General features: G+C 42.7%; 1 protein-coding gene across 3 annotated transcripts; it reads left to right on the top strand.

Annotated features, from left to right (window-relative positions):
- The first annotated feature begins 520 nt into the window (after window positions 1-520).
- LOC135378471 (uncharacterized) lies at window positions 521-7,428 on the top strand. Of its 3 annotated transcripts, none has more exons than XM_064611527.1 (14): window positions 521-679; window positions 3,844-4,030; window positions 4,089-4,244; window positions 4,346-4,393; window positions 4,455-4,508; window positions 4,602-4,619; window positions 4,823-4,861; window positions 4,930-4,944; window positions 5,009-5,083; window positions 5,505-5,585; window positions 5,659-5,855; window positions 6,021-6,180; window positions 6,309-6,428; window positions 6,795-7,428. In XM_064611527.1, the coding sequence occupies exons 1-14, from the start codon at window positions 560-562 to the stop codon at window positions 6,800-6,802; spliced, it is 1,278 nt and encodes a 425-aa protein (XP_064467597.1). In that variant the 5' UTR covers window positions 521-559; the 3' UTR covers window positions 6,803-7,428. The 3 variants fall into 3 exon arrangements, with proteins under 3 accessions (XP_064467597.1, XP_064467596.1, XP_064467598.1); XM_064611526.1 differs by having other exon boundaries at window positions 6,792-7,428; XM_064611528.1 differs by lacking the exons at window positions 6,021-6,180; window positions 6,795-7,428 and having other exon boundaries at window positions 6,309-6,422.
- The last annotated feature ends 2,597 nt before the right edge of the window (window positions 7,429-10,025 follow it).

The raw sequence follows: 10,025 nt of genomic DNA, 5'->3' as shown, positions 1-10,025 counted from the left end.
TTGGTTGCGTTTTTCCTTAGTTTGCAATTGGTTCCCAGTAAACCAGTAATATCCAGGCGACGTCCACACAAGGTCGCGAATGTCACAAATATCCAGACGTCTTGGGGATGTCCAGTGGATATATCGGAAATGACGTTGAACTTTCATCACATTCAGTACGTCGCATGGACGTTCCCGAGACATTGCATCTGAGACTTTTCGTGCCGGCGCATAATGACATTTTCTAGTTCAGAAACGTCATGCACGGGTATACATATCACATTATTTGTTTAAATGAACGCACGTTTATTCTTTCGCCCCACAAATGATTCACGTTTTCGAGCGCCGCTCGATCGACCGACATAACCAGACATCTTTCTGAACATTACCAAAGCCAACTATTTCACAAAAATTACTTTGAACCCTTGGCCACCCCATCTCCTTATTCTTCGCTTGTGTAAGCTAGCTATTATGAACGGTTCGTCGATTTCGTCATTGTTTGTGTTACCGCGCGCCACCACGAGGGGGCCGAAGTAAAGGAAGCTGCAGAAAATAAAATATCCAAGCCGATCCGGTAGCGATGGTTTTGGCGGCTGTTGTGGTTTGCTCTGTCCTTTGTTTGGTGCAGAAATCACCTAATGTATACGTTGTCCGTCGTGTTCATGCGTCTGAAAACAAGATGAAGCCGTCAACTGTCACTGTAAATATATCTCACTGTGGTGCGTTTGAAATGACAATGTTGTAATTCAGGCGCTTTTGGAAAAAGTTCTTGCGTAGGGCGGGTTTGCGGTTAGGCCTAACAGTCGAGCGTTCCTAAAGATTTGTCCTAAGTCCACAATGCCAAAATACAAAGAACGATATTTGCGTGAAAAGGCTTCCGCAGAAGCTCGTGCTGCAATTGATTTGTTAAGTGATACGACGGAATGCACGCTACCTCGTGTGCTCGCTAATGTACCCGCGCCAGGAAATGAAGGGGAGGTAGCTCACCGCAGTGATCAAGAGACAGCCGGTCCAAGTAGACGCGAACGCATTCGAAATCCTGATTCTCCCGGGGGTAGTGTAGCATATGTCAGTGAACGTAACGAAAGCTTTACTACGTACATGCCTGACAGTTCCTCAGACATATCAAGTGCTAGCGAAAATGAACTAGACGCATCTCATATCACGGCGGAGTTGCGAGAGTGGGCTGTTACTGAAGCTATTAGGCAGTCGTCATTGAGTAAGCTTCTAAAGATACTTCGACGTTACGAGCGCTTCAGCACCCTGCCCATGGATGCTCGGACGCTCTTGCAGACACCCAGGAATAGCTCCAAAGACGTTACTGATATGCCTCCTGGCCAGTACTACCATTTTGGCTTATTTCAATGTCTCCAGCACATTCTGGAAGGAATCGATGAAGTCCCAGAGCATATTTTGTTGACATTTAACGTTGATGGCCTTCCTCTCACAAAAAGCACGAAAAATGAATTGTGGCCAATACAGTGTAAGATTATGTCCCTGCCAGATGTCCCACCATTTGTAGTTGGCACGTACTGCGGAAGCGGAAAGCCTTTTCAGCCAAATGAGTATCTCAGGAAATTTATAGATGAGCTCGCTTGCCTCCTCAAGGAAGGTATTTCTGTAAAGGGATCAGTAGTCACTGCCGGATTTCATGCCATGATTTGTGATGCCCCTGCACATGCCTACATATATGGAACCAAAGGTCACACGGGTTATGCAGGATGTCCCAAGTGCACAGACGAGGGAGATTATGGCGCGCATCGCACGTTTTACTCTACCACTAGCTCGGCCTTGCGAACCGATGAGTCCATTCGCGCACAGTCAGGTGCTGATCACCATCGCAGCTTCTCAGTAATAACTGAATTACCAATTGACGTTGTTAAAACAGCGCCACTAGATTACATGCATTTGGTATGCTTAGGCGTCATGAAAAAGCTGATCCTGCTTTGGGTTTCAGGCCCGCTGAGTGTGCGCATTGGACCATCGCAGAGAGCCATTATGAATGAGAATGCCCGAAGAATTGAAAAATGCATTCCAAGAGAGTTTGCGCGCAAACCTAGGGCAGTAGATGAGGTGGACCGGTGGAAAGCCACAGAGTTTAGACTGTTTTTGCTTTACACAGGCCCGATCATCTTGGAGCAAGTGCTTCCAAAACCGCTTTTCGAAAACTTTCTAACCTTGCATTCTGCGATATCTATATTGGCAAGGGAGGACCTGTCTCAGTCGGAAAATCAGTACGCCTCGGCACTTCTCTCTCATTTTGTACGTGCCTTCGCGGAATTGTATGGTCAAGAATATGTGTCGTACAACGTGCATTGTTTGCTACACCTGGCACGTGATGTTGAAAACCTGGGGCCCCTGGATTCCTTCAGTGCTTTTCCTTTTGAAAATAACATGAAAATTCTTAAAAGACAGATCAGGAAACCAGGGGCTACACTTACTCAGCTCATTAACCGCTTCAGTGAAAAGCAGCTTGCAAACATAGGACCTGTTCGACAGGCAAAGGCAAAGCTTGGCCTTAGGAACTCGCACAGTCATGGTCCACTAATTGAATCATGCAGTTCACCACAGTATGGTACCCTGAAAACGTCCAATTTTCTGTTAACAACAAATGGCCCAGACAGGTACTGCGTGATAAATGGGGACATAATTGAAGTGGAAAACTTTGCGACACTGCAGTCCTCGGGAAAGCCCTGTGCAGTTGGTAGAAAACTGACTCCTATGCACGACTTGTTCTCCAAACCTTTTCCTTCATCATTAATTGGGATCTATGTTGTGTCAAAGGAACCAAATCTGAGAGTCTGGCCACTACAAAACCCACAGAAAGCTATTTGCCTGCCCTACAACTCCGCATTGGTTGCCATGCCCCTGTTGCACTTGCAGTAGGACATGCATGTGAGCTGAGAATGATTGTGGTAATCAGGACCTGTGTGTGGATGTCAGTGAGTATGAGTGAGTAACGGAGTGCATGTGAGTTAGCAAGAGGTCCAGTGGAAATTAGAGTATAGGTTAGCAAACGGAGTGATTGTGCATACAGAAAACAGTGCTAGTGAGCTAGCTAGCTAGCTTGAATGAGTTTGATTTCTTTCTTTTTTTTGCAATGTGAGTGAGCGTGAATGAGCACAAGCGAGTAGCAGACAAGAGTGTCAATATCTCAAATAACATTTGTCTATTTCTGGGTCTTATGTTTCACTGATTTCTGCCCTGGGCAGTGCAAAGGAGAAAAAAAAAACACTTAGTAACGTAGCATGGATGGGCTTTTGCACTGGCTTGGTTCAGCTTTGGTGTGGCTTACTTTAGTCTGACCAGAATGGCTACACACCGCAACAAGTGTTCCTGGAGTGCAAAATTTAAGAAACTGAACTTGGTAACTTGATTGGTACGGCCATATTTTGTCATCGTGTGCTAACCCTTATTTAAATGTACCGAGCTGACAAAATGGGCAGGCCATGCTTTGGTCAAACTTACTGATGACTACACTCGCTTGTGCTCGCTCATACTCACTATCAGTGAATGAACTGAGTGCGAGTCTGTGAATGAAAACTAATGAATGAGCAAATTGTGGGTCAGGTGGCGTAGTGAATGAGCATGAGTGCGTGAGCAAAAATTTCAGCCCAATGGAATGAGCGTGAGTTGACAAATGAAGTGTGTGCGGACTAGTAAGTTTGAGTGAGTCAGCACAAAACTGATCAGAAATTGAATGGCCATGAGTAACTGAGTGAGAATGAGGACAGGCAGCGGTAAGTGCAGTCACCACAGAACTCGGGGAGCATGAGTGAACAGGGAGGGGGTACCTGATGGGTGTTGATGATGCAAATTTTGTATATGTGCCTGGGTTTAAGATTTGCTACTTCCAACCTGCAGCCGCCTTTTGCAATTGTGCATTTTGTGTTGCGCAATGAAGTCGAAGTTATCCCGTGCTCGTGGCTGTCCGGGAATACATGCATGTGGCCAAACTTACCAAGCCACAAAGTCGAAAAGCTAGTAAGAAAAGGATGTCCTCCTGGAAGTTCCTGCCAAGAACTTGAGGTGGAAGTGAAAGGAATCTTCAGTAAGTGTTTCAAACCTACTATGAGAAGGAAAGCAGCTACAAACTTCCTTTCTTTCAGAATGTTACGAGGATGCCAGAAAGATGCTTCCCGTTTCCGAATATACCTCTGACCTCGTGGATGAACTACCCCCAAAGAGGATCAGACGTCCCAAGGTGTTCGAAAGTTCTTCAGATGACGACTTCCCTTCGGTTCCTCCAAGCTTTGCAGCCAGGGGTACATTCAAATAGTAAAACATATTTAGTTGAGTGATTAATCTCTCCATGCCCGTTTGCTCCTTGTATTTGGTACTGACAGATGGAACTTTCATTTTACAGAAAAGTTGCTTCCCAAACGCACACCAGTGCATGCTGTTACCTTGGGTGGTATGACATTTTTAATGTGTAGAAAACATCAATGTAATATATTTGGTTTCGTTCCAACTAGACTCCGAACCTTCTACCCTTGTTGATCACAGGGATTCATCTGTGGCAGGGACACGTAAGTGAATTTAATTTTCCATTATTAGCATGCCATCCATTTTCCAGAGTTTTACGTGAAGCTTTTTTAATATCTGAAAGCTGCATTTTTCAGATCGTGAGCACTGTCCAGGTAAATATGCTTGAATCTTTCTGTATCTTTTCGTATTTATGTATTTATATTTAAGTTATGGCGTATGTGGTTATGCACTGCTATAAATAAGTGTTGTCTAGCTTGGGTTGTTGTATAGCCCTTGGTGTCACTGCTTGCTACTGGACATTCGATGTTGTGCCATTAAACATGAAACATGATCCTATCACTGCTTGCTACTGCAGGTCCAGCGGACTTTGAAGAATATTCGGAACTAGAGGGAGGTATGTGTGCTTCTTTCTTTGTGTTTCATGTAACCATGCACTGACATCGTCTTCTTGCACACCCGAAGCTTCGTTCAGAACTGGTAAGTCCTCTACCCCATTTTTCACTTGTATTATGTGGTATTGTTTATGTGCTATGCTATTTAGGTTGTGCAGGCGATTCACCACCAATCACTTGTAACCAACGAAGTAGCCAGGTTCCACAACGACAGCTACATACCGGTAATCATACAAAACTGATCAGAGAATTCATTCAATTCAATTGTTCTTGCATCAAGTGTGTGGCTGTCACGTTAGTTGTGTGAACTGTTTTGTTCAATGGTCATTTTGGACAAAAAAGAAAATTTTCACCCTGCACGACTGTTCTCAAATGTTTTATGTGTTTTGTGTTCAAAAAGGTGCCATCCTGTAATTTTGCTAAGGTAAAAATATAGACCTGAAACTGGGAAGACGAAAAAAAAAGGCATGACCAACATCTCTGTTGAGACGTTGATAATTAAGATATGTCTTTTTGTGTACCTAGTCTTGGCTATAGACCAGTGCCATCAGCTTGCTTTTTGAGTTCGCTTATTTTAAAGATATAACATTATCATGCTTTTTGTATGTTTCAGCTCGAGTATATTGTGGTCTTTACATATTACAGAACCAGCACATAGTGGAGCAAGAACTTTACCGGCAGCCAGTACAACTACTCGTTCACAAACGCAGGCAATGCCAGACTGCGGTGAGTGCCTCAATTGCTCATTCAATTCTGCCCTAAATTTGCGTTGAAATTTGTATTGAATTTGCGCTTACAGAGTTCCAAAGACAGGTCCTCAAGAGCCTTAGCATACTCCGTATGGCTATGCAGCAACATAGTGAACTCCTATCAAGTCTAGTTCCCCAGCAATCTAGTCTCGTTGAGGCTCCGTTGCTCCTGTCAGAGCCACTTGACTCTGTAGAGGATGTTGACAACTTCGAACGGCAACTCACACCTGATCGTCAAAAACAGTTGGTAGGTATATGGCAGCCATTAGCAACCGTGTGACCACCTTATGTTAATGTGTGCAGTAATGAAAGTTGCTTCCAGCAACTTCCACACCATTTTTACAGTTCTTGTGGCAGCATTATTGTTCTTACACTGAGACAATGACTGTGTTGATTGCTACACTACTTGCAGGTGACTGAGCTAATGTTGCTGGGAGGAAGCTCCCTGAAATGTGCAGTCAAAAGGATTCTATCCCACATGTTCACAGACAAACTTGCACAGCTTTACAGCTGGGAAGGAAGAAAAGGAAAATTTAAATTTGTGGACCTTACTTTGCCATGTCTAATCTTACGTATGTATGATTTATTCTTTGTACAAAATTTAAACAATTCCTTCAAACTGTTTATTTGTAGCATATATGCACCATAAATAGATGCTGCATTGTTTGGGTGATCATTTCTTTTCCCTTTTTCCTGGCAGGTGCCCTTCACGCACAGAAAAAGTTTTCGAAAGTAACAGAGTTCGAGGTGCAGGTAGTTGCCAAAGAATGGCTGAGGCATGCTGGTGACAGGTGTAAAAGAGCCAAAAGCATCGAGTCTGGTAAGGATGCACACAATCATAAGTGTTTGCTGCTTTCTTAGATGTTAGATTGGACGAGTACAGTTGAGCCTCTATGTAACTAACGTGTGTCTAATGAAGTTTTGTATTTAGCAAAACAGTGTTTGCTGCATTTCCGTGTCCTCATATGTTGTAGACTCAGAGCCTGTCTGTCTGTTTGAAATCCTGAAAAAAGAAAACCACATGCATGGGGAACATCTGATGTGTAATTGTGTTTTCATCAGTTCCTTGAGTAGTGCTAGGAACAATCTTCTACCCTGCACCATAGCCCAAATTTGTGCCCCTTGTGTGACCCCCATGGTAGTTCCGACTGAATGTTTTCTAATTTCATTGCTTTCCTTCCAGCAGTTGCGTAAACTGCCTCAGGAGGCTACTGCGTGGGCTGCCCCAGGAATCTACTGCATGAACTTCCCCAGGAACAAACTGTTAGCCACACCACAGAGGCGGGGTGCCCTACTGTTCTGAGACAAGGTGGAGAAAATCACCAAAGAATAAGTGGTTGTGTGGTGCCCTAAGAACAGTGGACAAGCAGTGGTCTTAAAAAAACAGCTGATGTTGTTTGCAGCGGTTCAGTACATTCAGTGGTATCTTTCTTGTTTTGACCAGTTACATATGGCTAATTAGTACTCATTGTGTGTTTTGAATGATATATTGGTCTGAATGCCTTGTCAATTGAAAAGTTGCAGCTCACAGACACCACTAAGGTGACTCCAATTCTGCCAACTTGTCTGTACTTGATTTTTTTTTTTTTTTTTTCAAAAAGCTTTTGAATGAACACTGATTAGAAGTGTATAACTCTCACCTTATAATTTACAACTGCAAAATAATTCTGCTGCGTGAAAAAACAATATGTGCCACATAACTGCCAATGCATGATCTGCTTGTGGACTTTTACTGCAGTGTTTATTCTAGCAAAGGATACCTTTGAATGTGTTAATAAGAATGTCGACCTCCCCATTTTTTTCTTTCAAACATATATTAAAGCCTTGTCCCTAGGAGGCATATAGGCGCTGAAGTAGTTGAAAATAATTGGTCGTTATTTTTGTATGAATTGTCATTCAGATGTGGGCATTTCGACCATTGCGCTTCCTACGCAGTTTGACTCCACATATCTTCATAACTATTTGACATATTCAGTTTAATTTTTTCCCACGTAATGTCAGCTTAATCTTCGATATCCTTGCGCCAGAAAACTCCAAACTCCACGTCATGTCTGGGGTGGGTAGCATTGCATCCTAAGGTTTGCATGTGAGAAGATAAATCACAAATTTGCCTCATTTGTAAAATATGGTATATTTTTGGAACCTCGCTTCTCGTCCCCCAGTTGCGATACCCGAAAGTAATCTACATCATTGTGTTCGTCTGGAAATGCCCTTTCTTCTCGTAGCGAGTACATCGTATTGTGAATTAGGGCAATGCCCTCAACAGTCTTTTTTTTTAGGGGTGCCTACAGAAAATGCGTAAATTCGACAGCACGCACCCGGTATATATCCACTCGTGACATCGTTCATTTTACTCACAAACGTTCATGACGACTCAAAACAGCACATCAAAAAACTTTTTGCTTCAGAGATGGTCGAATTTACGTTGCGAATGACGTTGAGTCACGAACGTAACTTCGACCATCTCTGAAGCAGATTTTTTTTATGTGCTGTTTTGAGTCGTCATGAAGAACGTTCGTGAGTAAAATGAACGATGTCACGAGAGATGCGCACTGTCAAATTTACCCATTTTCTGTAGACACCCCTTACAAAGACTGTTGGGGGCGTTGGCCTAATCCACAATACGATGTACTCGCTACGAGAAGAAAGGGCATTTCCAGACGAAGACAATTATGTAGATTATTTTCGGGTATCGCAACTGGGGGACGAGAAGTGAGGTTCCCAAAATGTACGATATTTTACAAATGATGCAAATTTGATTTTTTATCTCCTCAAATGCAAACCTTAGGATCTTCAGAACTAAGGATGCAATGCTACCGACCCCCGACAACACGTGGAAAAAAATTCAGCTGAATGTCTAATAGTTAAGATATGTGGCATCAAACTTCGTAGGAAGCACAACGGTCGAAATGCCCACATCTGAATGATAATTCATTAAAAAATAACCACCAATTATTTTCAACTACTTTCAGCGTCAATATGCCTCCTAGGGACAAGGCTTTAATATATGTTTGAAAGAAAAAAATGGGGAGGTCAACCGGACCACTCAGCCTGATCCAGCGTGAAATCATTTTTTTTTTCTTTCTTGAAATAGACAGATTGGTCCATTTCTCTTGCTCAAATAGGCAGTACTATACATACTGTGCACAGTTTAAACTCAGCTTAAGTAAGCTGACTTTTTTTCACCTACTTTGTACATTTCTAAGTGTGTTATGGTATCAACACCAGTGTAAAACCTTCAATGTTTTGATGTAAAATTTAGCCAGCATAGCCTTGCTCAGCTCTGCTGTAGTAGGGCAATTTTATGGTTCACATTACTTTTTCACGCGAATTTTATACAAGAATGGCACTTTCAAGCCAAACTGTGATACAACTTGCCCAAGTGCAAGTTTGCCTGTTTTGTACAGCTTTTGTATAACTTGTATTTCATATACGAAAGGGACTGTAAAACTAACCCGTACAAGGCAAGGTGTGTTAGCAGAGTCTAACTTCAGTGTAAAAGGCGGACACTTCTAAATATTTTTGTTTTTGTGCAAGATTTAGCCTTGTTCAGCACCGTGGCGTGCAAAGAGGTAATTTTATGGTTAATTATTTTTACGTGAATTTTATGCACGAATTGCATTTCCATGCCAAACTGTGATACAACTAGTCTAAGTGCAAGCTTACCTGTTCTGTAAAACTTTTGTATTTTGTACAACTTTGTATTTTATGTAAGAATGGGACCGCCAACCGAATTTGTACGAGAAGGCGAAGAACACTAGTACCAAAGGCACTGCCAAGCCAGGTTGTGATACATATATCTCATGTGAAACTATGCTCAAGTACCTGTTACAAATAAATGTTTTGACATGTAATCTGTTTATTTAATGGTTCTGGATGAACTGGGATAAATTGCAAACGAAAAAATACAAAAGAGTATAACATTTAATACGGATGTGCATGGAAATGTACACGTCCCATTAATATCCAGACGTCTGGGAAGTGACATCTACTGGACGTCTACTGGATGTACAATGGCTACTGAAAGCATAGTCCCCTCAACGTACAAAAGACGTTCAACGGGCTGTGTACGAAAGTCCATGGGACGTCCAAATCTCCACAACAAGATATTGCCGGGACGTATATTGTTTACTGGGTTGTTTACTACAAAGACTTTTGCTACATGTGGATTTCTCTAGCCCGCCCCCCACATCAACATTTTCACCCTATAAATTCGAGCATGGCGTGCAGTGTTTCTCCAACAAGTTCTGTTGCCCTGGTTGCAGTGCTTGTTTCATTTTGCCTGCCAAATTTTGTTTGGTGTGCTGCCCTCCTGCTCAAGTTCCAGGCCAAATTTTGTTTGGTGTGCTGCCTCCTGCTCAAGTTCGAGACCAAAGCTTGTTTGGTGTGCTGCCTCCTCCCCAAGTTTCCTACTAGA

The sequence above is a fragment of the Ornithodoros turicata genome, chromosome 1, assembly GCF_037126465.1.
Source record: "Ornithodoros turicata isolate Travis chromosome 1, ASM3712646v1, whole genome shotgun sequence".
Taxonomy (NCBI): Eukaryota; Metazoa; Arthropoda; class Arachnida; order Ixodida; family Argasidae; genus Ornithodoros; species Ornithodoros turicata.
This window is presented reverse-complemented; position numbering and strand designations above follow the sequence as displayed.